The sequence below is a fragment of the Pezoporus flaviventris genome, unplaced genomic scaffold (genome assembly GCF_033815535.1).
Source record: "Pezoporus flaviventris isolate CSIRO_AGI_PZ_B2104156 unplaced genomic scaffold, CSIRO_AGI_Pfla_v1 ptg000020l, whole genome shotgun sequence".
In the NCBI taxonomy this organism is placed as follows: Eukaryota; Metazoa; Chordata; class Aves; order Psittaciformes; family Psittacidae; genus Pezoporus; species Pezoporus flaviventris.
The window spans coordinates 1,763,958-1,791,157 of NW_026892568.1; the positions used below are offsets into that span (position 1 = coordinate 1,763,958).

Consider the following 27,200-nt stretch of genomic DNA (forward strand, 5'->3'; position numbering starts at 1 on the left):
GCAGAGAGAGAGCACAAATCTGTCCCTCCTATCCACTGCGGCACAGCGGAGAGGCCTGCAAGCAAGGGCTGGGATGCTTTCTGCATCCAAACACAGCCTGGGTTTATGCTGAGGGAAGCAGAAGGCACATTTCCAGGGTCTTTGTCCCCACTTATCACAGAGAGAATGGACCCCATGGCTGTGCCCTCCCCAGCCCTATTCCCCACTGCTTCAAGCCTTTACTGGGGACTGAGCAAGCCCATTGCCCCTCCAACAACTTCCAGCTGTGGAACACTTGGGAAAGTGGGGTTTTCTCCCTAAAGAAGCTCCCTGGATGACTCCCAGCCCACTCCTCCCTTCCAGGCTCTGTGCCCTAAAAGCTCCTGAGGACCACTAAGGATCCATCAATGTGTTTTAACTGTGCAGACACCAGGGCTGGTGTTTGTGCTGGACGGTGACAGGAACAGAGCACATTCGATGCTTTGAAGCTCACCTGGGTCTATCCATGCCAATTCTCCACCATGCTATGGTCTAACGCAGGCGAGTTACCTTCCTCCATGGGTGTTCGGGGGCTTAATGAGTCTTTCCAGCACGAAAGATGCTTTAAGTATTAGTGAGATTTAAGTGTGTGGAGTGGTTTGGTCCCACTCACATCATCCTTTCTGCAGTGCAGGGCGCTTGCTATTGATGTACCTCCTCTGGAAGGCCCCAGTCTGGGACATTTTGGATCCCTCCACTGCAAGTACCAAACCAGGACATTTTGGTAAGTACCACAGCACCGCAAGGGGCTCTGTGGGCACTGTTGTTGTTTAACCTGATAAACTTGAGCTCAACTAAAGAAACCCAGCGCTCGGGTCAAAATAAGGTTCTCGCTCCCTCCCCACCTCCTGTTCCACTTAAACCCAGGTTGGATGCTGCACTTTCCCAGCAGAACTCCTCTCCATTTAGCAGCTGACAAGGCAGACCTGCAATCACCATCTCCAGCCCGAGACGAGTGGCAAAACAACTGTTTCCGAGGCGCTGGAGGTAGGTGAGCGTTTTCAGTGTCACACATTAAGGTGGCGTCTAACGAGCTCCATGTCCCACTTATAATTGAAACAGAAGAGAGGATTCACTTTTCATTCACTTTAAAAGACGATTCAAATACCCTTTCATCTCCACTAAACAGCCTGCCATGTATTTGAAGCCATTTTCTATTTTGTTTCTACAGACATCCAAAAAACAGAGGTATTTTGGAACATTGATAGAAAGATGCAAAGGCTTGCGAGGCGCTGAATGGCTTCAAGCTGCCTCAAACACATTCATCTTCCCAAGAAGAATTAGGCACAGTGTGATTCATTTTAATAGCAGAAGAAAAATAATACTACGGTGTAGTGCTAAGTTCCCAACCTTTGATGGGAGACTAAAAAAAGAGAAGGGGGAAAAAAACTCTGTCTTTCTTCCCTTATGTTGTTGAAGTCTCCCTACACCCATCCGTTATGTCCAGCTTATCAATTAAGATGAACCCCATGAACTTCAGATGGCTTTTCTAAAACAAGGCACCATCCATTTAAATGTGTAAAAGTGCCTGCAGCTCCCTTGAACCGCAGGATCCGGGCCGGAGCTCTGTGTACTCGGTGTGAAGCGGAGCCCTTTGATAGAAGTTTTACTGATGTTTTAAATGAAGTCTTCTCATACACACAAAATAACCCAGATCATTTAAAACCTCATAGAAGAAAATAGGGTGGAGAGAGGGGGTGGGGGAGAAAAAGCCCTGGTTGGTGCCATTGGTGCAGCAGAAGAAAAGAGGCTGGCTTTGGTTACCAACAGGACAGACCAAAAGCATTTCCACAATCGCTTTCCCAGGGTTACTCGCTTGAGCCAGGGAAGGTCTGGGCAACAGCTGGGAGACAAATCCATGCCTGGAATGGGCAGCTTCCCTCAGGAACAAATCGAGCTCGTTCAGCTATAAAATAGGGTTTGGGCCATAAATACCAATGGGGGAAGGTGCAGGGGTGAGAGCTTCCCAGAGTTTGTCCTGCTCAGCACCTTCCAGCACATCTCTCTCCACTTCATCTTGGCAGATGCAGCCGCATTAGCCAGGACTTGGCTAACTGTGAGTCAGGTTGGATGGGGCTTTGAGCAGCCTGGTCCAGTGGAATGTGTCCCTGCCTATGGAACTGGATGGTCTTTAAGGTCCCTTCCAACCCAAACCCCTCTATGATTCTGTGACTTGACAAAGGTGTGTTTTGCTCCAGCAGGTGATGCAGGTGAGCAGTGCCAGCTCAACTCCACCTGGGTAAGGCCGTGACCACCCTTCATCGCCCAGTGATGAAGACCCTCTGATGTGCCATGACCCTGCAGGAATGCTCCTGGACCACTCTATCCCTTTGAACATCACACCCTGCCTTCATGAACCCACTTAGAGAGCAAGAGGAAGTCCTCACTCCTCCATCAGCCTGTTCTCTCTCCATCAGGTAGGCTTAGTGTTGCAATAAGGTCATGCTAAATTGGTAGCTGTTACCTGAAGGAGCTGTAAATGATTTAATCGTTGCACTGAAGTGCAGCCCCAGCCTTTGCCTTGCCTTACTTGAGCTTCCCAATGGGAATAGCCCCTGCCAGGGTAGGAGAGGGAAAGGGCAGAGTAAAGCTCAACTGCTGTTTCTACCTTATATGAGAAAAAACCAATTTAACGCATTAAGGGGGAAAAAAAGTCAGACAATATTAATTTGAAAAATATAAAATTTTAATAAAGGCTACATCTCTTAATTACAATAATTATTGTACCAAGTAATTTTTTTTAAATGAAACTCTTTATAATGCATAATTTACAGTATAAGTAGAACAAAATGCCATGGCAAAAGTCATGAGTACAGGACTTGTAATAAAAGGCATAAAATAGATTTATACATAAACCCCTTAAACAAACAAGGGAAAGCTTGAACCCTGAATATAGGGCGACGCATGGCCTCGTAACACCATGCAGGCACAGGTACTGTACTGATTCAATTTTAGAAACACTAGAGATAGTGTATTAATATTTTCACCATACGTTGTCTACAATATATACAGACTTACACGAAGTAGCAATGGCAAACAGAATGCACAGATTAACTTAATCAACACAAAACCCAACTGTAGAAATGCAAGGTCTTCTCATCGGGAAAGGGCCGCTCTGCCCCCGACATCCACACACATGCACACACGAAGCTCTGCCAAGGGGATGCAGAGAGCCTTCCCCCTCATCTCCCACGGGCTCACGTGGGGGTTGTGAAGGGAAGGCAAAAAATACCCCCAACCAACCAACCAACCCATCCAAAAACCCCAACTAGGAACCACCACACAACGATTCACGTGCTCCACACCGGCCTGAAGTCGTGCCCCATCCCAGCTACACGTGGTTGAAATACAAGTAGTGCTAACATTGAAGTAGAATGGCTAAAAAAATTAGCTAGCTATGTGGAATACATACTTTTCCTTTTAACCTGGCTTTTGCAACGTGTCCTTTTGGTGCGCTAAGTGCGGGAATGGGAACTGGATGGCTTCTACAGCTCTCCCAGGCTCAGGGCTCTGCTCTACCTTGCCTCCACCAAGAGGCACTGGCCACCACGCGGTACCCTCACCCCTGACAGCAGCAAAGCAAACACCTCACACCGCCGAAATCCATGGACAGAAACCACAATGTTGCTGTTCTTCTACTGCATCTAAGATACATTAATGCTTAAGACCTTTATTTCCAATCAGAGCAGCATAGATGAAGATGCACCGGTCTCCAGGTGAGTGGCAGGACAGTGTCTTGATTTTGCCTTTTATTACTGTTCTTATCTCTTATTTCACTTGGGAGAGAGACTGGGCACACCGAGACTCCTTCCCTCCTCCCCCTCCAACCAGAACTGAAGCATGAACGTGCTCACAGCCAAACTCCCCAGTTTTAGATAGTGGGAACAATATAGAAAAATAGAATAATCCTTCCTCCCATCACCCCTCTTCCCAGCCCCTCTCTTCTCCATTGTTAAAGCAGCATATCCAAAAACTGGACTTAAGGGAAAACAGACTGTTCAATAAATATCAATAAGGATTACTGTTAAGGTAAGCTATACACAGTTTCTCTTAGTCCATAGATTTCAGATCCCCAGGAAATCATATATTATGCATGGAAGTCTCTCAAACAGGGTCTGCATCTCCAATAGCCAACAGTGGTCATGTTTCTAATAAATAGTTCAGGGGTTTTATCACCTCGGTACCCAACTCATGAATAATAAATGCCATTTTTTTTCCTCCTCTAAGGCTAATTCAGCAAAGTCTTCACAGACCTCACTTGTTTTCTTCATTGGTTCAAAACTTCCCTTCAGAGTTTGGTTTCTGGTTTCCTCCTTTCCTTGTCATCACCACTGCTGTGTGTGTCCAAAGCCTTTTCCACCTTAACTTCCCCTACGAAATGCAGATGCCATCAATCGATCCTTTCGACTTTCCCAAGAATCCTCCCTTCGTACATGGGCAGGATGGTTTCATCTTCCCAAATCTCTTCAAACACCGCGCCGCAGTCGAACTCGTCACTTGCTTTTTTGAAGTAGTATCTGTGGTGAAGGAGAATTAAAACACAGTTAAAAAACAACAGGGAAAAGCAAGGGACGCTCCGGCAGCTCTTTGAACCACAACTCTCCAATCTCCCCCTCCTAGGATGCTGCTCCAGCACCTGGCGTGGCCAGGAAAACCTCAGGGCTGCTCAGGCCCTGCAACATGAAAGCATCCCCAGAGCTGCAGGGATGGAGATGGGATGGAGGGAGCAGCGACAACCTCTTCCACAGTGAGTAAATTGTACGTGTTGGCAGTGGATATCCTCAGCCGTAAAGAAAATTAGAAAGCACGGTGATTTCTGGTCAAATATCTTATTTAAAACATAAATAAACAGCATTTCAAAGCAATGCATTCTTAAGGCTCCCCTCTCTCCCCACCTTCTTTCTTTCATGTGTTTTCTTGTTTCAAAGCTGAAGACCAACATTAAAATTAGCAACTGTTATTAAAAGGAGAGGCTTTTTAGGCAGAGGGATGGATTAAAAGAAAACTGTCCCAGCTTCCTGCAACGCACAAGCTGCAACTCTGCAGTCCTCCTACCGAGAGGAAACAACCCGGGAGCCTCGCATTCGAAACAACCAAGTGCCTAATTCATGGATCCATTTTAAGTGACAGAAACTCCTGCCCTTGTTTCCCCATGCTTCCTAGCAGTTGGGAGGCACGGAGCAGCCCTGGTCCAGCCTGCGGGACGTGACACGGGGAGGTCAAGTAGCAGTGTCCCACATTCCTGCTCTTTTGCTCCGGGTCGTTAGATCATGAAGCCAATGCTCCCAGAGACAAAAAGGCACCCCCACCCCTCCTGTGTCAAACAGTAAGGACCCCTCTATTATCCTGAATTAGACCGTTCAGCTTCTTGATTAAAGGTTCCTTTTATCCCGTTTGGAGCTTTCTTCCTTCTAAGGCTGCTTAATTGCATATGCACAAATGAAGGGCTTCCATTCAGAGGGGTAGCATTTAGGGAGCCTGTCCGTCTGCCGCCGCACACCTCCTCGGACATGCCTGCTCCCTTGGAAAAGGGCTTTGCCATCTGATCGCCAGGGATGGAAAAACCTTCATCAGATGGATTACAAAGAATAAAACATACATATACATATATATAAAATTAACCTGTCGTATCCAGACAACTGGGGCTGGCAGATGTTCGTTAGGGGAAAGGGTTTTGCACTTCCTCTTCTAGTAGGATGGGAAAGGAGATCAAATTAAGCTCCTTTTTACTATTAAAAACCTGAAGAGCTACAGAAGGGGTTTAGAATTTGCTTGATTTATTTTCTAGCGACTGTTCTATTCCACCCTTTTAAACTACCCAGCACCAACAGCCTGCAAACCTATGTATTTTTAGGGCCGAATTATTTTGGTAGGGGGATAAAAGCTGCCTTTTCAGTCAAAAGAGATGAAACCAGCCCCATGTAGCCCAGGTATGGTGAGGGTTTATTTCTGTACAGTCACTCCAAGCTGCACTGACACATGTTGCATCTTTAATGGCTCAGCAAGGATAAAAACCATCTTCTTTAAGCCCTTCAGAGCCTGCGCTCACTGAAGTCAATGGCCCAGCTCCCACCAACTTTGATGCTGCAGGTCAAGGCCGCAATTCCCCAGGCCAGCAGCCTTGAACCAAACCCAGCAAAACCCAAGGCAAGTTTGACTGAGTTACAAAGAACTTTCTCTTCCCTTTCCCCTTCTCCGCCCCTCTCCCGATAAGAGCCGCTCTTCCCCATCACTTCCTCCACCACCCCAAGCCCTGGCTGTGTTTACTGAGCTTGGATTTGGGAAAACAGGCCCTGACCTTTTCCATAATTACAACCTTATTTCGCACAGAAAAGGGGGGAAAAAACAAGAGAAAGAGGAGGCAAAGCAAGGGAAAAAAAATCATCCTCCCCCACACATCTTCAAACAAGTCACCCTGCTCTTATTTGCTCAGCAACGGGCTTTCCATTGAAGCATATTTTATGTGGCAAGCTTTGCTCTTTTGCTTTTTTCCTTTCTATTTTCCTTTATTTTCTGGGACATCTGGCACCAATCGAGGCGCGCGGGCCGGGCCCTTCAGCGCTGTTCTGAACCGCTGCCATCTTCACATTACCCGACACCACCCAGCCTTTTTGTGCGTGGATGTTTGTTTTTTGTTAACGCCATCAGTATTAAATCACTGCTTAATTCCTCCTTTTTCGGGGGGGGGGGGGGGGGGGGGAGGAAGGGAAGCAAAGCAGCACTTTCCCGGCGGCTGCCCCACGGCTCTGGCATCGCGGGAGCCCGAGGTACCCGCCTCGCAAACTGATCCAATCAATAAAGAATTTGGAGAGCGGAGCGTTTCTGCGTGTCTTTGTGCATTAAATGAAAGGCATCGGCTTCAAAGCCATGCTTATTAAATGTGCCTTAAAAAGAAATCAATGCCAGATGTGACCAAAGCAGCCTAGTTAGTGCCTCCCCGTAACACACACACACACACACACACGCTACTCCGGGCACTGCGGACCTCTTCCCCCTGAAGGTCACCCACAGTTTCACTCAAAGTCCAGCCAAAAGTCAAAGCTTAGATCAAAATGATTCCCTGGAGGTGCACACATTTGTGTAATTAGTTTCACCTTGTGTCTGTGCAAGATAAAATACCGGGCACGTACCCAAGTTCCTTTTACACATTTCAGTATTGTCTTTACCCAGGTGTAAAGGGGCGAGATCTGAGCAAAAACGGTGTTTCATCCTTGTCAGTCACTTAAAAACTGTTTCTAAAGTAATTACAACCTGACAAGGCACAAATAATTGCACCTGGAGGGGCTTTTGGGCCACAGAGGTTTTAGTGGCCTATTCCTGCACTGGGGCATCACATTGAACATGTCACACAACAACACACACACAAAAAGGGATGTTTCTGGGGGTGGGACTACACGGCCATTGGAGCAGTAGCAGAGCAGGGGGGAGGTCAGGAAAACCGGGACATGAAGCTCCGGCAGCCGGAGGAGGAGCCCAGCAGGATGGGACAGGCTTTAGGGGCTGGGAAAGGCACAAGGGTGCAGGAAGCACAGGGATCAATCCTGCAGGTTGTCCAGGTTGGGTGTACTTGCAGGTTGCTGCCATCTGATGGCAGCTGGGCGGCTGCAAAGGTGGTTTTGGGCAAGGATTGGCAAGATTTCAGCCCCAGCCCCACTACACAGCAGCCATAGACAGACCCCAAGCCTGAGAGCATCCTTAGGTGACCCAGTTCTGATCTGCATAGGCAGACTTCCCAAAGCTAGGGACAGGCCAGTGATGGAGCAGCAGCTGGGAACTCCTCATACCAAGCCCAAGTGACCATGTGGAGGTTAAAGCAGAGGCTGCCAGTGACAGGACAAGCCCTCTGCTCTTTGAAACACCACCTGAAGTCACAGCTTCCCTCTCCTGCTCACCCTGCAGAAGTGCCACGAGATGATCCCTAGGGAGGGTACTGCAAAAATGGCCAATGTGAAGCTACTGCCATGGGAAGGGCAAACTGTTTAAACTGGGAGCTGGGCCCTGGAAACCAGGCAGGCAGGGATCCCAGGCAATCCCGAGGAGGAGCTGGCTAGCACTGGTGCAGCTTTCCCTGCAGGGCAAAGGTTTCTTTTTCCCCTAATGAAGAGCAAGCTGGCTGCATCTCAGCTCCGTGTCCACTCAGATGCAGCATCCCAACCTTTCCCTGACCCCATTTATGGCCACACCATTGCAGAACATTAAGAAATTGAATCAGTAGGCAAAGCAAGGAGGCCACCCCAAGGTGAAAGAGCCCAGTTTGGAAACCTACCACCACTGCTCCATGCCTTTGCCACAAGGCCCTTCCTGGTATTCAAACATTTTGGACAAGGTTTGGAGCATGAATGCAGCCATCCTGCACCCTAATGCTACTGAGGGGGAGAGACGGAGTGGAGCTGGCCCCACAAAGATGCTCTTGGTTTGAACAGGAAGAGAGTAAGAAGAGCAGGAGCCTCTGAAAATCCAGGTAAATGCATCACTGTGGACAGACCTGCAAAGTATCCGCTTACTTATTTACTGCAATATAGTACAGAACAAACAAATCACGGGTTCTCACCTGTAATTTCCCTTTTTGCTCAGCTGTTCTTTAAAGAGCCCAAGTGTCAGGCTCTGGACCTTTAACATCCTCCTGTACGGAATTTCTTCTCCGCAAAAAAAATAGGTGACAACCAGCTCGCTGGACTGAGAGGTGTGAACAACTGGCACTTTCTTTGGCTCTTTGTGACTGAAAAACACCAAACACACAAAACCCTCTTATTTTTCCATTTAGGACCAGACCGCTTCACCGCACTCAATGCAGCAATGTTCCTGCCACTGGGAACGCCGGTCAGAAATACCCTGGGTGTGACCTGAGCACTCGGATATTCCTGTCCTCACTGTGCATTTGTCACACTGCGTTTGCACAGCCCTTTGCTGGGCTCCCACAACAGCTCCTGCTCGCTGGGGTGATGGGAATTGTGGCACTACAGGCACCCAGCTCTGGGCAGCAAGCCCTCCTATCAGTTTATGGATGGGAGAATGGAGGGATGGAGGTTAAGGACTTGCTGGAAGCATCGGAGCAGGACCACAGGCCAGTGTAGGGCTCACCATGGGCTTACCCCTACCCAGTGAGCCCCAGTCTTCATAGAATCATAGAATAAGTTTGGACTGGAAAGGGCCTTAAGATCATCCAGTCCCACCCCCTCTGCACATCCCTGGTTTTAAAAGGCTCGTTTCATCTGCCTCCCTACAACACATCTCCCAAACTTGCTTCTCATGCACAAAACCACCTGCAAGCACCTGCTCACAAAGCAAAAACCAGTGCCAGCCCCATCACGTGCAGCACACAAATAACCTTAGTTTTGCCCAACGAGGGTAAAATTAACTCGATCTTGCCATGTGCACCAAGAAACCCTTCTTCAGGAATAATTAAACCAATATTACCCAGCCAAATGGCAACGCTCTGGTGAATACGGTGCAGGCCGATCTACAACTGCTGCTGAGGCAATGTACACTTGGCATGTCAAAAGGTCACCAAGTGTTAGTCCGCAGTAATTTAGTCTTCCTAATTTGTTCTAAGTCTTTGTAGAGTGGCTTCAGAAAAAAAGCTGCTAGCAAAGACAGCTGGTGGACTTAAGGTCAACCAATTAAAAATGAAAGGCTCCAGTCAGGTGGCTCAGCCTGGACTTCAAACATTACTCATTGCTTAAGATGAAGAGGGTAAGAAAGAAAACTTTAATTATTTAGGCCATTTTAGACCTCTCTGTAGCAGATTTCTTGTTAAAAGAACCATCCTGTAATTAGACTAATCCAATCTTTGTCCACTTTACAGGAATGCGAGTTTAAAAGAGCCACAGACAAGATTTGAAAATGTTTTGTTCTTTCTTCAAGAAGAATGTTTGAAAGACGAAATTTCAGATAGGAGAATGTCCTCAAAGCACGAGCCAGTTAATGAAAATAGAATTATTACATCTCTATATATGTATTTCCTAATCCTTTTCTCTGTGTGCAATACTCACTCTTCCGTCGTTAGACTTGCATTGCAGAAAGGGGTGTTTCCCCCCGGCCCGGCAGCGGAGTGGTTTCGATCCCTCTGCTGATTTGAGGTTGAACATCTGAAGTGGGGAGAGGGGAGGGCAAGTGGGGAAGGAGGAGAGGAAAAAAAACCCAAACTTTAATAAACGATAGTTGAAATACAACCTCCCTCTAATTGAAGTCTCCTGTGGGTCATTAAGTTCGCTCTTTGTATCAAGCCTCACATGTTGTAAACAATCAAAGGAAGAATTAAAAATGCTGTGGGCTAATTCATCCTTCCATACCCAAATGAATGATAACCAGGCCAATTCCCCACTTGGTATGTAGCTGGAGTCCATCCCAGAGGAAAAATGGGCAAATTACAGCCAGCAAAAGAGTGGAAGTAATCGTCTAGGATTCTAACTATGTGTGCCCGTGTAGGGTGGGGTTGGAATAAGGAGGCTCAGGCTACGAGCCTGGCCATGGATGACCCTTTACTTAGGCGGGGAGGACGATGTCCACATCGCCCACCAGGGATGCTCACCCACCGGGGATGCTCACCCACCTCCTTGCCCACATCCCACCTGGGTGTTGGCTGAAGATGAGCCCAACCAGCACCCAGCACCCACCAAACCTCCCCAGCCCCTGCTGCTCCCCCAGCTCCCACCACAGGACCAGGTCCATCCCTCCCAGTGCAGGACCAGGTCCATCCCTCCCAGTGCAGGACCAGGTCCATCCCTCCCAGTGCAGGACCAGGTCCATCCCTCCCAGTGCAGGACCAGGTCCATCCCTCCCAGTGCAGGACCAGGTCCATCCCTCCCAGTGCAGGACCAGGTCCATCCCTCCCACCGCAGGACCAGGTCCATCCCTCCCACCGCAGGACCAGGTCCATCCCTCCCACCGCAGGACCAGGTCCATCCCTCCCACCGCAGGACCAGGTCCATCCCTCCCACCGCAGGACCAGGTCCATCCCTCCCACCGCAGGACCAGGTCCATCCCTCCCACCGCAGGACCAGGTCCATCCCTCCCACCACCGTTACCGTTGCTTCTGCGGCTTGGAGACCTCGGCGAGGCGGCGGCAGGCTTCCTCCAGCTGCGCCAGGGTGTTGGGGGGGGTGAGCGGCGGCATGGCGGGGTCCTGGACGAAGGGGTGGGCAGGCTGCGCCCCACGCGGGTGGCTGCTGGTCCCCCACGGGTGGTGCCGGCCGGGGGCCCCCTTGGCAAAGTCGGAGCTGTAGGCCTTCTTTGTGCTTTGTGTGCTTGGGGAGGGGAAGAAGTCGGGTTAGAAAAGCTGGAAAATATGACTTTAATAGCAGCTCCTATTCTGCTCGCTCCCTCTCAAAAGTCTGTCATAACATGAAAGGAGGTTTATTGCCAAAAACATGACATTTTTGTGGTTTTTCTGGTTCTGCGGAACAGCTTTTATATTAAACCGGAGGAGCAAAGAGTCTCATTTGTTTTTAGCGATTGTAAAAATAGACAGGCCATGTAATATATAAATATTTACCGGGAGCGATATTGCTGCAGACAGCTGAGTATTTACCTATGGGGCTTGTGCTTGTTTTGTCTCTCACTCTCCAGCATCCACTGCCAGACGTTCTGTGCCCGGTCTGCTTCGCCCCCCGGTAGCTGCACCCCACCGGGGCCAGGCAGCCCCCCATCACCGGGTGGCAGGGCCACGCTATCCACTCCTCTGCCCGGCCTCTTCAGCAGCGTCCCCGTCCTGCTGATGGCAGAAAGGGGACAGGAGCCCACCATTAGCCCCCTGTGCCGATCATCCCCATGGCAGGGGTGTGATGGTTTGGGGCGGATGCAATGGGGAGATGCTCAGGACCTACCCGAAGGGCTCCAGCAGAGGGAGAGGCGGGTCGGTGTTTTTGGGGTGTCCCTTGCACTTGGGGTAGCAGTAGAAGTCGCTGCCTGCTGGGCAGCAGCACTGCACCCGCTGAGCCGCCTCTGCTTCGATCTGCTCCTTCGTCTTGGGCACGGTGTGGTGGTGGATGTAGTGGTGGTGCACGTGCTTGGTGGTCTGCTTGGTGATGAAGCCCTTGCCCAGCAAGGTGCACGCCGCCAGCGAGGCCGCGCCGGGTGGCAGCTTGCCCATGGGCAGGCGGTCGGGGGAGCGGGCGCGGGGGCTGTGCCGGGCCATGCCCGGTGACTGGCAACCGGGGGTCTTCAGCACGCGGGAGAGGTGCTCGTCCAGGATGGCCTGGGGGTCCTCCTCGTAGCTGCTGGAGGGCAGGAGCGAGAGCGGATGCTGCGGGTTCGCCATCTCCCGACTGCTCTGCAGGCTGGCGGGGAGCTCCGAGCCCTCCTTCTCCTCGTCCTGCCGGCCAAGCGATGGCGAGCAATCAATGCAAGAGCGTGGGGAGCCGGCGAGGCGTGCGCCAGGACGTCCCCCCCACGGGCTCATGGAATGCAGTGCCACCGAAACACGTTCCTCCCCTTGGGCAGGATACGGCCCCCTCCCGTCCCAACCCAAGCAGGGCGGCATGCGGCGAGCTGTGCCCAGCCCCGGCAGGGTTAATCCTCCTACCTCCTTGATTTGCTGCAGCCTCTCCTCCAGACTGTCCATGGCTTCCTGCTCCTGCTTCAGCTTCTCCAGGCGGGAAATGAGCTCCGCGGCGAAGGCAGCTGGCTCCACCGGGGTCATCTCCTTGGGAAGGCGGTGGGTCCTCTACAAGGAGCGGGGACAGAAGGCACAAGGCATGTTTAGCCGGAGCGGCATCGCTGGCCCCGCTACGCTTGTTGTGTCTCCATGTTTGGATGAAAAGACGACCGCAACAAGGCATGGTCTGCTCTGGATTTTTATGAGCTAGTGCTGTGGCCTCATGGAGTGACATCCTCCCCACCAGCGTTTGCCTTCGGCAGGAGCAGTTGGTCGCACTCTGAGGAACCCCGCTTGTTCTCTCTGTAGTACAACCAGCCCATCAGTAGCTACTCTGAAGTAGAAAATCTTCAAAGACTGTTGTCAAACATCAAAAAAATAGAGGGAAAAGAGGAAAAAAAAAAAACCCCAAAACCCGCCTCTGAGGTGGGAGGGGGAGGCTTTAACTCAAGGAATAAAGTGAGGATAAACAGAAAGGAGTTGGAAATTAGAAAAAATAAGATGGGGGAGAAAAAGGCAAAGGGGGGGGGGGGGGAAGAAGAAGTCAAACGGTTGCAGATCAGAGAAGTGCTGGTAATTTATTTCCTGGCTACACACTGGGCACCTTTGAGGTAGTGTTGTCTCAACAGTGTCCTAGATCTCTTCCCCCCCCCACCCCTCCCCTTCCCATCTCTTTGTACAGAAAATGAAGAAAGCTGCTGCAGGCTAGTGGTGCTACACTGCTGAGCTTGGCTGCCTCAAGCAGATCTATCAAGGGAAAAAGGGAACATCTCCAAATCAAGTGCAGAATATAAAGAGGCAAAACCGCGGATTTCTGCCAAGAGAAGCAAACATGGCAGGAAAAGGGGAGGGAAAACCAAGGAAAAAGAGGAAAAAGAAACCACCCACCGGCCTGTGCCCTCCCTCCCAACACCCCACTCCTCGCCCCTCTTCCTTCTTATCCATCACCACCCCCCAAAAGCTGAACTGCCAACTCTTTCACACACTACCCACCAGATGAGGTGGGGCCTCTCTCCGGCAACCACTTAGCTCCAGAAATGATGTGAGGGTAGAAAAAGGCCACTCTGCTGGAAATTGTCACTCTTACACAAGCTGGCTCTATTCAGTCCCTGATCAAAGCACTGCCTTACAGAGAAAGTCGATTTGCACGCCCTGGGACAAAATAATCTAATTTACAAGCTCAGGCAATAGAACTTTCTTTAGGGAGGAAGGGGAAGGGAGCAAAAAAAAGATACCAAAAAGAAAAAACCACATAAACCACCCCCCGCACACACCCCAGAAATCTCATCTATGGTTTCTTGCTGCTTAACCCAGCAGAAAGAGGAGTTTTAGCACATTAATCTCAAGACAAGATAAGTTTGTACTTGTCTGTGTAAACAGTTTATTCACTGCAGGAATCGGGAGCCTGCGAGTCAACTGAATTAGCAAGTCAGAGAGGCAGTTCTGGAGAGCACAGAGCCCCCCCAAAGCCAGGCCTGTATCCACTGCAAACACCTCTTTTGGGAGCTCCTGCTTCCCATCACTCACAGGAGATGCAGATGCTCTCCAAGGCCACCGGCGATGCAGCACCAGCGGAGGTGTGAGGGTGGTGGCCAAAGCCAAGGCTCTCACCAGACCCAACCTGGGCATCTCTGCTTGGATTTAGCCCAGGAGGACAAATGAAGTGCCACTGAGGAGCCCTAATCAGCACCTGGGTTTCAAGGAAGGACCAAAACGGGGCTGTGCAGACTGTACACAAGCAGGGTTCTGCAAGGATGCTGAGAGCACATGGCTCCTGCCCAACACCAAGTGGCATCTCCTCTCTGGCATGACATAGGGATGGAAACACTCTCCTCCCCTGCTCCTTCCCTCCACATGTGCCAGTTCCCAATCCCAACATTTCCCCATGGCCAACCCATTCCATGCAGCTCCCACCTGAACTTACCGGAAAATGAGGTAGAGAAACTTGACCGTTGGCCTTGACGCTCCGATGCATTTCCCGCTGGAGCTGCTTCTTGCTCCCAATTCTGTACGGGGGGATCCCATCTCTGCACATGGAAGAGAGGTCACCATCAGTCAGGGCTCTCCCCATGCTCTAAGCAAGAGGCTTCTCCATCACTTCTGAAACCACCCAGGCATCCACAGGCCCGTGTTCCCAGAGGTGCTGAGCCCTGTGGATGGCACCTGAAGCCTCAAACACCTGGAAGCTTGGGAACTGCCCATGTCACCATCTACACGGATGTGCAGTAATTAAGCAACAGCTGCAAAGCAAGCTGAAGGCAACTCTGCATGGGAAGACACCCAAAGAGCCCATCAGCTTCACTTCTGAGGCATCTTAGGAAAAGGTCCTTCCAGTGCCTGGTTTCTGCTTCTGCCCTTTATTTTGACTGCTTTTTCACCCCTGAATTATGCTCTCTAACACCACAACTTTCATCAGTCTCTGAAACACCCCATGGAGTGCTGGAAACAAGAAGGGACTGAAGATGGATGGCCATCAAAAGGCTGGTCCCCATCCCTAGACCAGAGATGCTTCTCCTGCCCTGGGGCTGGCCAGCACAGACAGGACACCACGAGGCACGAGCGAAGCTGGGCTGTACCCTCCGGGCACAACACTGCTCCCTTTGACCACACCAGCTCCTGGCTAGGAAGTCATGGTGCGAACAGCCCCTGCACATCCTGCTCGAGGCAACGCGGGGTGTTCTCATCCAGCCACGCAAAGACCTCCTGCAGTGAGGATTAAAGGAACTTCCGCAGGCAGCGGGGACAGCCGGAAGAGCGTGCCTGAAGATCCTGAACGTCTGAGTCCTCCTCTTCCCTCAGCCCAGGTGAACAGCCTTCATCCCCGGTCCCAGCCCTTTCAGCCACCTGCCCCCACACCTGACTCATCTCCTGAGCACAGAAAACAGCTCCTGCCCAAGGAGGAGCAGCGGCCGAGCAGGCAGCGGTGGCCCCATGCTGCTGCCAGAGGAGCCAACACAGCACAGCATCCCCGTGTGCCACCTCCTATAGCCACAGTGATGGTAGGGACACACCAACGTGCTTTGGATGCATAGAGAGAGACATGGCACAAGGGAATGCCTTCCTGAAGACACCAGGTCCCTTCTCTTGAGGAGGGGGATGATGACATGACATCGCTCCACACTCCAGGTTTGAAGGCCCTGGCCAAAGCGTTCAGTTGCCATTAAATTCTTTTAATGAGCACGGTGGAGCTGCAAAGCCTGCAGTGAAAGATCAGTACAATTCCATCTTAATAAACTTGGGAAAAACCTTCATCATAAAAGAGAGCACGCCAGGACTGCAGAGAAAGGCCTTGATGCTGCAGGATGAACATCAGCCTCCTCTAGCCACAGTCCATGAACTCACGTTACATTACAAGTGAAAGGAGTTGATTGTCTTAATGTCCCCCAAAATGCACTTTCTGGGGAAGAACCCAGCACACACTGGCCTATACAGCTGGCCATGGCTACTGACCACTGCCACTGGTGGCCACCAAGCATTTCTGCTCCATGAACCCATAGGACAACAGGTACATGACATGCCTTAGCTGTGGGAGAGGATGGGGGAAATACCAATCTAAGGTGAAAACCAAATCATCAGTACCTAGCATTTGCTAACTGAGGCTTACTGAGATACAGGTCTCTTCCCCCTCTGCTGTGGCCACCAAGCTGGGAGCTCATCTCCCAGTGTATCCCCAAGCTCCCAGCGCTGGGGGGACCATCCCTGCCAAAAGGGAAAGCCCTAGGACAGGCTATGGAGCAGGAGCAGGGATTCATACCATTCCGAGGCTTGAAAAGGAGGAGAAAACCCAACAGCACAGCTCCTCTAGTTAAGATTTGCCCTCATTCAAGTCACTACAAAAGCTGCTGCTTCCTCCTAGAACTCCTCTGGTTGCACTAGAGAGCCCCACATCAAACCTCCTGCTCCCTGCTTCTGCAGCCCTGCCTTTCAGAAGAGTTCCACAACTTGTAACAACATGCAGAATGAGAGAAAAGGTTCATTTTTAATAAAAAGAGGTATTTCATTGGATGGGAAAGCTGTGGAGCAGCTCAGAAAAGGCAGCCTGGGAATGGGGAGGGACTTTTAGAGCCCCTTTGATGGGTGCTGTCTAAACCTAAGGGGAAATGGACAAGGCCAGGGCTGAAGGGGTGACCAACAAGTGAGGAAGGGACAGACAATTGGAGCTGCAGCCAGGCTCAGTACAGCAGATATGGGGGCCAGGGGTACCTTGATGCTGAAGCAGACACCCCCCGACCAGGAGAAAGTGCCTTTGAAATGAAAAGCAGAGGTTTTGGGGCAGCACAAGGGTTAACCCCAGCTCTCCAGGTGCCACCTCTCCCCTTGCTCCAGCAGCAAACATCTGCACTCACTTTCTTGGCTCCTAAAAGCTGCGGGCTGAAGAGCTGCAGAGTTTAGGCACTAAATAGTAGAGTTTAATTATAAACATTTCAGCTAACCAGGCTGGGGCGAAGCCAATCTGTTTCTGGGGGAAACACTAGTTTGAAGTCTTCTACCCAGTCAGCTGCCATTTAAGCTGAGCCAATTATCTTAGCCTTTTGACTCAGATGTGCCTGACCTAACCTGAATGTAGTTTTACTGCTGCTTTGAAATATCAGACTCATGCGCATATGCATTCACTCCCTTCTTCATTTGGCAACGGCTCTGAAACAAGCCTCTGATCTTGCCAACATCAAAAGCCTGGTTTGTAAGATAAGGTAATATTTGAAGTTTGCTCAGCAGCATTCCCCTGTGTCCAAAGTAAATCCATAAATAAGATATAAGCAAATTAAAAAAAATCCCCTTTCCTCTCCCCCCTCCCCAATCAAGAAATGGAAACAGAAATTTGCATGATGCTTTGTGGCTATTACAAAATATATATGGACAGTCTGATCCCTGGCTAGCTGTGATACAATTAAAAAGGCAGATCATGCATTATTTGGAGTCCTAATTCCAGTTCAGATTGAGATGTACTTAAAAAGAGAAACCCCTCACTTTACTGACAGACTTTTCCAGAACAAGTTTTTCCTCTTCAGTTGATACCAACATAAACCAAAGGATCTGATTTGCATCCCCACTGACAGAACAACCCCGAGTCCTCTGTTCGAGGGGGTAAAACCTTGCAGGCAGAGGAGCACCTGGGCTCAGCATGTGAAGGCACAGCGGCTCTGTGCCCCAAGCACATACATGCACAGCATCTCTCCAGCCAAGTGTGAGGAAGAGCCTGCGAATCCCACACGTTTCCCTGCGATCCTGGCAGCGGCCCCTTCGCCTCTGCAGAGGAAGTTTTACATCAGCCTTAACTTGAAGCCCAGCTTCCAGAAGTGCCAATTTACCTCTCCCACTTCCAAAAGCACCCAGCATCCCTGCCTGCTCCCAGCGGCTCCGGGGATGCCCGGCGGGACCGGTTCTGCAGCAGGAAATGCTCCTTTTAGCATCCTCCGCGCTCCCCCCCCCCCCCCCAAGCCCTCCTGCCGCCCCCCAGCCTGGAGCTGGGGGCAGTTTAATCAGCCAAGCTTCCCCAAACTCTCACAGCCTGCACGGGCTATTGTTACAGCAGGAAAAAACAGGCAGGCTCCTTTCAGCCCTGCTTTATGGGGAGCTCCTATTCACTTGTTCAAGCAAATTTCAAAGCGGGCTGCTGCCCTCTCATCCCCGCTAAGCTCCCCTGGACTAACAATGGGCTGAAAGCGATTCAGTTAAGCCTTTCATCCACCATGCACTTTATTTCTCACTCAGTGCTCTCATCTGTATAAGGCCTACAATTGGCATTGCTGTGAAGAGAGGGTATAATCCTAGCCCTGTGAATCCCAAGTGACCCTACACTGGTCCAGAAATGACTAACCGAATGAATGCTCTGTTGACACATGATCACATACAACCAGAGCCAGTAAGAAGAAATAAAGAAGTCACCCTATGATTCAGCTCTTTTATTTAATGCCAATATTGTTCAATAAGGGAATCTGGTGGGACAACAAACTATTTTTTTCCGTAATATCAGTTCAAAACACACATGTGCATTAAAAAAATAAAGCCTTTGTTTACGCATCAAGGGGTTTTGGTAAATCCTGGTTTCTGTTGTGCATCATCACACACATTGACTTTCAAAACCCAGCATGCAAACCCTTCTGAAGAGTACACAGTAATCACTGGGCATCTCTCACAGAGACACTGGAGAAGTTTCACCTCCAAGATGAAGACCAGGAATGCAGCACTCTGTTTTAAGGCGGGCTTTTCTACAGCACTTGTACATAAGTGAAGATCACAACCTACAAACAGCAACATCTGCCTTCTGCTCAGTGCAAGAAGATGGTCCTTAAGAGCACTAAATGAGTCTCAGTGTTTTCTCTACAGACACTAAACATCACTGGGGACAGCAAACAGAGGGAGAACAGTCAAATGACTTGCTCCCAGTTGCACACTCAACAGTCAGGAGGAAAAGCCAGATCCTGCAACTCCTGGGCTCAGCCACAGCATCATCTCTCATGCCAGTGCCCCTGAAACACCCAGGCCTGATCCACGCAGCTCCAATTCAAATGGCTCTTTGAAGACTGCCCCAGCCACACTAGATGAGCAGCTATTTGCCCCTTCAGGTCACTGGCTCTATTAATGCACATTCTGACATTAATGATGAACGCTAATTACAGAAAGTACTTCCTACAGGAAGTAATCTCCTCCTCTTTGATGACTGATAACTAGTTAAGGAAGCCTGGCCTTAAGACAAAGGCTCAGGGAGATATGGTCCTTGGATTAGTCAGGCAGCACCATTACCATAGGGCAAAACATGTTTGCTCAGCTGCAGTTGCAAAACAGCAATAGAGGGATTCATTATTTTACTCCATCTGATACCTCCAGCGACTGCATGAAGAGCAAGGCCACCATGCCCTGCTACACCTCCCAGTTTGGGTGCACACCTCAGTTTTGGCAGCAGAAGCAGGGTGATTATCTTGAACCCATCACTCCTGTAAGCCCCCAAGGTGCATCAGGTACACAGATGGACATCCCCAAAGGACACAAGCTACTTACACACTGCTGTCCGTCATTGACATGGAGTCGTCCGTCAGGGCATCACTAGATATCTCACTATCGTTGGCGCTGGTTGCTGGGGCAAAAACATAGCCAGAGTTCACATGGTAGGGGTTAACGGGATCGTTCCTCTTGAAGCACCTAGGGACAAGAGCAGGAATCTCATTACCAGCCAGTCTTGGGCTTGCGAAAAGCAGACAAGCTTCATGGTAGCACCCTCCTTATGGGAGCCATGCACAACGGCTGCACAACCTCTTGAGAAGCAACCAACCATCCATTGCTCAGACCAGCAGCAGCCAAGGCACGCTCTGTCCAAACACAGCCAAATCCAACTTCAAAGAGGTTGCTTTTAGCATTGGAAGTGCACTTTATAAAATCCCAGGAAGCACCTCTATGTACTTTGATACCTTCAAAGACCCAGTCCTTAAAGCTTGATGCTGCACTGCTGAGGTCAACAGGAGCTTTGCTGTTGGCATCAGCGGGCAAAAGATCAAGAAGTTCATAGCTCAAGTCCCACTGAAAGCCATTGAGGAACCAGCTAATAAATACTTGAGACTACTCAGAATAAAGGGGTTAGGGCCCCTTTGGGAGCACAAATTACAGTACCTGTGCTGCCTGAACCAGGAGAACTGCCTGAAACCACTGGAGCAGGACCACCATGTGCCAGAGGCATGGACAGGGCTGAAACCTCCTGTCTAGGGCTTGGCCTCCCAAGGAGGGGTGCCATCTTCCTGGCATTATAAAAAAGCCCAGTTTTTAGGAGAACCTACTACACATTCAACTTGTGTGGAGTTGGGTGAGGAAGAAGAAGATGGGGATGCATGGACAGGTTGTATTAACGGGCACGTGGGTTACTGATAGCAACACCTTCATCTTTGCTTGGAGAAGCAAACGCAGAGCCCAGTCTGGGTGTCTGAACTGAGCACCCAAGAATGGATGCATGAAAACTTCATGGGCAGAGGGACACAGGCTGTGATGGAGCGTGGCAGCGCCACCATGGCAGGGGGGACCTGAGCATCCCCCTGCCCTCTACCTCCCCTCACACCAGCCAGGATCAATATACATATCTCCAGCAGGCGATAAGGGGATTATGCAGGGAGGTTTGGAAGCCGCATGTTAAGGTGCACATTTTGTTCCTCTTCCAGGGGAAGATGGGGTCGTTAAGCTTCAGCCTTTGTATATCAAAGCAGAAGGCCTTGTCATCTGATAAGAACTGCTGATTTTAATAATGAGGGCCACTTCCCCAGGACTTGGGGGCCTAAGGAATGTGCCAGCAGGCTCGGCAGGTTTCTTTAATGGGCTTTCCACCTCCCTGCCCCCATGGGGGGCTGGAGTGGACCAGCTGGGTTAAAGTGAGCAGCAATACCCTTCCATCACCCTGCTCTCCATCCTTTAACCAGGCACCCCACACATTCCTGCTCCTCCAGCACCGAAAACAGGAGCCACAAAGGCTTCAGTTAAAAATAATAATAATAGAACAAGGGGGGGATAAAAAAGAAACCCAGGAGGGGGAAGCACAGTGGGGAATGGGGAAGATGGGCCTCTCTGGTATGAGAGGCGTGGGGCTGGATGCAGGCAGGTATTCAGCCCAGACAGGGCTGCATTCCTTTCTGAAGGAGGCCAAGGCATTTCTGATGGGGAGATCAAGATGTTAAAAAAAATAATATATATATATATATATATATATATATGGGAAGAAGGAAAAAAAAAAAGAAAGATAGTTGGGAATGCCACAGGAAAGGAGTTAAAGCTTCAAAGAGAAATTAATTCCACATGTGGGTGAAAGCAAAGTTATCCTCCTACTACTACAAAAAGTCCCTCTAAAATCCATGCACTCTTCTATTCTAATTCAAGGGGATGTGCAGCCCAAGCAACTCTTCCTAGATCCTGGGAGGCTTTAGGGTCAACAGTGTAAAGGATGGACATCTCATGACTACTTGATCTGAAACCATCTCAGGGCTTGAGAGCAACCAGAGCACCATAAGGCTGTGGGATGCTCCCTGCACAGCATCACCACCCTGCTGGGAGGTGCCTGTGTCACCCCTGGGTGCACCCAGGGGCTGGTTTGCCACGGATGGATGGATGGAGAGGCTGGGATGGGGGCGGAGGCAGCGGGTCTGTATGAATACAGCACAGGGAGAAGAAGGGGAGGTGTGTCCAAACACAGTGTTTGGGAAGATACAATTAGAGAAAGTGGCCAGAAGGAACTCACATTCCCATCAGCACCAATTCACCCACCAAGACCTCACACCAACCCTGAAGCTGGTGTATTTGTAAAGTAACCCCCTACAGTCCACCTCCAACACACTGCCCCAAAGAGAACCCTTTACAAACACCAAGGGGGGGCTGGTTTGCCGTGTTTAATCTGACCACCTTACCACACTAATTGCACCCAGATGCATGGAGTTGCCTGGGAGGGTTCTGAATTCCAGGGGAAAGCGGTGGTCTCCTGCCACAGATGCTGCAATCACAAACACACACTCCCCAGCTCCAAACTCAATATGCAAAGTGTTTTCAGCTGTCAGGTAGCAGTTGCTCTGGAGCTTCAAGGAGAATGTCTGATGTTTCTCAGCCTATTCTTATCTTGATGCGATGACACACAGCATGGAACCCTCTCTCTATGCTATGTTAGGCAATGGGCATATCAGAGGTATTATAATGCCATGAAAATTTCAGGGGCTCCTGGTTGTATCCCCTGTTATGAGGGTGCAATTTCAGAGCATCGAAGGGATTTTTGTTGTCAGACACTGCTCCTTAGAAATAAGAGCACTCTGGCAGTTCAAACCACATTATACAGAGAGAGGAGAATATCTACAAGGAGCATTTTGAGGTAAAATAGAATCTCATTAAGGGTTTTCTTGAGACAAACTGCACTGGGCAATGATGGGATTAAAAAGAAACGGAAAAACACACATGCACAAACCTGAGAGGGGAAAAAAAAGGTACATTTGAACAAAACTATGTTAATCACAGCTTGCATGCTCTAATTGTAGAACAGTGCTTGGAGCATAGCTTTACAATGGCATCATTTACTTTGATAATTGAAGCCAAACTTGGTTCCAATAACTTCACACACAAGGAGCTGCACCGGCGGGGCCTTTCAAAGGCCAGGAAGCACTGGGAGCCGGCAGAAGGCCATCTGCAAGCCCCAGCCTTCCCCAAGCAAGGCCAGCCCCACTGATGTTAGAGTTTAATGGGAGGCAGATGAGTCCACCTTGGACCGCACGAAGCCCCGTTACGCGGCGGCACAGCAAAGGAAGAGCCCTCTCTGTGTACACAAAGTCGTGCCTGATAAATATAGAAGCGCATATAAATAATAGCTGGAATTCCTGGAGCATGGGGCCAGGTCCAGCACAGCGTGTGGGGAGGCCACTTTTAACCACACCACAGCCTCCAGGGGAGGGGAGTCACTTTGAAGGACAAGAGGGAGGTTCTGCATGTAAAACATTCCCTGTCTCGGGCAGCAGTTTGCCTGCATACACCATGTTTTTACTCGACTTCTCCTGCTCCTGTCCATCAATGATGCTGGGGCCAAAGTCTTTCAGCTTGTACAGATCCTGCAGTCTCCCATGTGCTGTGTTTTTGGCTGGGACTCCTTGCCCAGGGATTCCCAGGTGGTCTCCCATCCAAACACCAGGCTGGCCCCAGATCGCTCTGCTCCCACCATCAGAGTATGCTCAGCACAGGGTTTTGCTGCTCTAATCACATGGAAACCCACCAAAGTGAGTGGCAAGAGCCTGCACTGCTCTTCTAAACCGTAACACCCAGCAGAAATCCTTAATTCCATCACACACACGAGGAGGGAGGTGTGGTTTGGCCACTCACCAGGAAAGACTTTGTGCAAGCTTCAGCTCCCATCCTGAACGCAATCCTAAGCCCTGGGTGATGAGAGATAACCCATCCATATGCTCATCAGCTTCTAGCACATGCACGCACAAGTGGCTTCACAAATGGATAGCTCAGGGAGGAACTGAGAAGCATCTCAGCTTGACCTCCCTCTCTTTGCATTGAGATCTCTTGGCCCCATGGAGAGCAAAAGCTCCTGGAAATTCAACAGAAGGTGATCAAAGCAAAAGGCACTACCTAATGTCCTAGGAGGGTAGCTCTGACATGTGAGGAGCAAGCTGCATTAATCCCTGGACAAAAAAAAAAAAAAGAAAAGGAAGGGAATAAAGAAAAGGGAAAAATCCCAGCACTAATCAGGCAAGCAGCCACCATTCTGCCAGCACTCCCCTGGACAAGGCACATGTGGGTTTTTTAGCGGGGCCTGCAGCTCTGGTAGAACATTACAGCCAAGCCCTTCCAGCACTGAACACCAACAAAGGCTGAGAGATAAAAGCATCAAACATCCCCCTCCTGGAAAGCAAGCGAAGGGCAGCAGTTCAAACCAAGTTCTGGAGATCAGCAGATGCTCAGACAGTAACACTCAGGCACGAGATGCAGATCCCAAACCCCAAGCCCTCCACACACCAGCTGCCAGCGAGTGCCCCCCCACACACAGCCCCACAGCAGGACAGGTCCAAAGGCCATGCCAGGATGACACACATCCATCCATCCATCTCTCCATCCCTCCCCCTGGTCTGCACCCACGCCTCCGGGACAGGACCAAAGAGGCCTCTGACTCTGGAGCTCCCTCACAGGCAATAGGAGCCTCCCAGCTCCAGGTGTCTCGGCACTGGGAAGCCCGGCACAGCTGGAAGCTCTCCGCAGGGCAGGAGAGGAGGGTTCGCTCCAGCAAAGCCTTCCCAGGAAAAGCCTGATGCCCTTTGATGTCCGTGAATCACAGACACGCTCTCACAATTCCTGTAAACGAGATGTCAAACACTCACCATAGCAAAGCCCAGGCTCCTGGGCCAGCAGAGGAGAGCGCGCATCTGCCAGCAGAGCCCTCTCCTCTCAGCCCTGATTCAACAATCCACATTTATGGCAAGGGTGGGGAGAGGAAAGAATACATTTTCAGAGGATTATACAACTCATCATTTGCTCATCACTCTCTCTTTCCCAACCCCCCATCTTCAAGTGAAGATGGTTCTTACTTTCTCCATCCTCACACCGCTGTGCCATCAATATCTCCAACAAAAGAGATGGGCTCAGCATCACAGATGCACCCCAAGTCAAGGGCAGAAAACCCTGCCACCACACAACACTCTCCACAAGCTGCCATTAGACACAACCACGTTTTAATGAGCTTAACTTTGAGCACACAGCCAACAGGAGAGCACCAATGATCTACTATTACTCTATACCTGGAATGTCTCTATTAGCACTCAATTTTAAGTATCCTCCCGTACGCACTGGCTCAAAGCCACCCTAACTGCCTTTGACACGGTACCAACACCCAACACGGTGGGAGAGGCTGTACATCACATACACAAAACAAGAGCAGATTTTGTGCAAGTTGCAGAGTTTGATGCACTAAGTGCATACATTTCCTCCTCCACGACCGCACAATTGCTTCCCACATAACCAACGTAGTTAAACACTGGCTGATGGTGGAGTTGGGGAACTAGTAGGTTACATTATTCATGCGTCTATTTGATCCACTCTACTACTGCTCTTAATACGTTTGAAAGTTGAACCAATAATTAACGTATGTCCGGAGGACATAGTTGCTATGAAGTTTTTGATCTATAAGAGAACTGAAAGAGCCAATGGGGCTTAAGAGCACAGGCTCTCACTTTCCTCTGTACAGACACCTTCAAACCCAGCCAACACCCCCCACATTCCGGCGTTTGGAGGCGCGGGGAAGCTCCCAGCCTCCCTGCTAGCTCCCCAGCACTCCATCCCAACACTCTCAGAAGTCCTTAAAGTTAAAACAAAGCACCATTCCCACGGCTTCCCTTACCTGTATCCGTTCTCGATGGTTTCCGTGGCTCTGACATTCGCCGTAACCCTCAGTGTCTTGCTGGATAGTCCCACTACCGAAGGCAAGATTTTGTTCTTAAAGTCTGCACAGCTCCATTCCTCTTCTTCATTCAAGGTCGGGAGATAGCCACAGACCACTTTTAAGCTCCCCAGTCCATTGCTGTTCATGTAAGCAGGATTCTCTCCTCCACTCCTTACATATTCGAGGTATATATCAGAAGTTAAAAACATCTGGTAAGCATTTTCCTCCATCACAGTCTGAATCTCAGTCTGTGCCTGATCAAACATGATAGAATCTATCTGCTGCTTCTTGATGCTATCCCTTATGTAGGTCTTAGTAGCAGGCTTGAGCTGCTTAGAGACGATGCTGTTGTTTTCGATGTACCTTTTGTATATAGCTTTGGCTACTCTTAAAGTTTTGGTATCCTTAAGGTCCATCTGCCTGAAGCCATTGCAGGCAAACCAGAAGTCTAAGGTATCCACACATTTTTCCCTTTCCAGGAAGGTCCGAAAAAGATAGGCACCATCTTGATCTCCCAACAAGGAATGCAAAGATTTGGTCCATCTGGCCAAAGGGGAGTCTGGAGATGCGCTGCCTTCTGGCTCCCCGAGTCCATTCTCATTCCTCCGCGGGGCAGGAGGCACCGGCATGGCCTTGAAGCTTTGGCTTTTGGGGAGGAACGAGCTGGCGAGATGCGGGCATGGTGCCTCTCCTTCCTCCCCCGGGACAGGGGGTCGGGGGGCGTCTTCCCTGAAGCTGGTGCTGGGGTCGGGGAGGTGGGCGAGGAGCACGGCGCTGCTCATGGCTCTGCAGCCCGGTTGGGAGTGGGGCTCCCAGTTCCTCCTGGAGCTGCCTGCCCCTCTGCCTGCCTCTGCCTGGAGTCAGCAGGGGATCCTCTGAGCCTCCTCTCTGCAAAGGGAGGGAGGGGGGAAGAAAGGAGGGGGGGGGGGGGGGAGAGAAAAAAGGAGTATTGATCTAATCAAAACCAGATCCTCCCAACATCAAAGACAAAAAGTAAACAGGCTTTTCAACTCTTCACAGGCAAAAAAAAAGAGGAAGGGAGAAGAGGCGCAAGGCAGGGCAGAGCGAGCGCGGCTCCATCGCCAGCCCGATCGCGACTATCGGATCCGCTCCGCTGAACTCCCGGCGCACTTTGAGCGGGGCCGGGGCGGAGGTGGGGGGGGTGCTCAGCGCAGCCCCCCCGTCCAGCAGCATAGCCCGGCCCTGCCGCGGCATCTGGTTTCCATTCCGCACCCCAAACCCGCGCTCCCTTTGCCCTCCTCCTGCGCGCATGTTGCGCGCCCGAGCAGTACCGCGCTGCTTCCCCCCCCCCCCCCCGCAACGGGAGGGCTTTGGGGGGCGCTTCTATGCGGAGACAGATGCTGGAACCGGGACCCCCCCTCCCCAAAACCTCACCGGGGGTGAGGCGCGGGGTCCGTACCTGCGCGCTGCGGGGCATCCCGCGGCCGGAGCCATCACACCCGGCCCCGTAGGAGGGAAATACAGGGAGAGAGGCCGGGAGGGGGGGCGGCCCCCAGCGCAACCGGGCGGCAAAGCACTAATAATGATCAAAAAGACCTGCTCCAGAAATGGCGACGGGCGGGGAGGAGGGAGGTCGGGGCCGCAGCCTGGGGGGGGGGGGGGGGGGAAGGAGGGAGAGAAGGAGGGAAAAAGTCCGGAGCGACTTGGATCCTGCGAGCCCTGTGCAACAGCCTCGCCCGC

The 27,200-nt window shown here is 50.7% G+C and overlaps 3 protein-coding genes across 5 annotated transcripts in view; 1 reads left to right on the forward strand and 2 right to left on the reverse strand.

Annotated features, from left to right (window-relative positions):
- RGS9 (regulator of G protein signaling 9) overlaps positions 1–4,747 on the forward strand; it is a 129,972-nt gene extending 125,225 nt beyond the window's left edge. The window contains exons 19-21 of one of the 2 annotated variants that reach the window (XM_061455260.1): positions 648–742; positions 2,220–2,435; positions 4,639–4,747. In XM_061455260.1, the coding sequence (XP_061311244.1) occupies positions 648–742; positions 2,220–2,269 (145 nt within the window). In that variant the 3' untranslated portion in view covers positions 2,270–2,435; positions 4,639–4,747. The remainder of the gene's footprint in view (positions 1–647; positions 743–2,219; positions 2,436–4,638) is intronic. The other variant, XM_061455261.1, reaches the window with a different exon arrangement.
- AXIN2 (axin 2) lies at positions 2,683–26,303 on the reverse strand. 2 transcript variants are annotated; one of them, XM_061455258.1, is made up of 10 exons: positions 25,458–26,303; positions 19,613–19,753; positions 14,538–14,640; positions 12,542–12,682; positions 11,844–12,331; positions 11,549–11,728; positions 11,046–11,264; positions 10,011–10,106; positions 8,570–8,737; positions 2,683–4,535 (listed from the first exon to the last, which is right to left on the reverse strand). In XM_061455258.1, the coding sequence occupies exons 1-10, from the start codon at positions 26,279–26,281 to the stop codon at positions 4,409–4,411; spliced, it is 2,487 nt and encodes an 828-aa protein (XP_061311242.1). In that variant the 5' UTR covers positions 26,282–26,303; the 3' UTR covers positions 2,683–4,408. The 2 variants fall into 2 exon arrangements, with proteins under 2 accessions (XP_061311242.1, XP_061311241.1); XM_061455257.1 differs by having other exon boundaries at positions 11,549–11,731.
- The window catches only part of CEP112 (centrosomal protein 112), a 185,029-nt gene continuing 184,125 nt past the window's right edge, over positions 26,297–27,200 (reverse strand). The window contains exon 27 of the transcript XR_009743708.1: positions 26,297–26,387. The gene's annotated coding sequence lies outside the window, so the exon portion shown is untranslated. The remainder of the gene's footprint in view (positions 26,388–27,200) is intronic.

Coding starts and splice junctions, on each gene's coding strand:
- AXIN2 (XM_061455257.1), bottom strand. CDS start 26,281: ATGAGCAGCGCCGTGCTCCTCGCCCACCTCCCCGACCCCAGCACCAGC. Junction 12,332..12,541: donor GGCTGCAGCAAATCAAGGAG/GTAGGAGGATTA, acceptor CTTGGCCGGCAG/GACGAGGAGAAGGAGGGCTC. Junction 10,107..11,045: donor TCCAAGCCGCAGAAGCAACG/GTAACGGTGGTG, acceptor TCCCCACTTCAG/ATGTTCAACCTCAAATCAGC.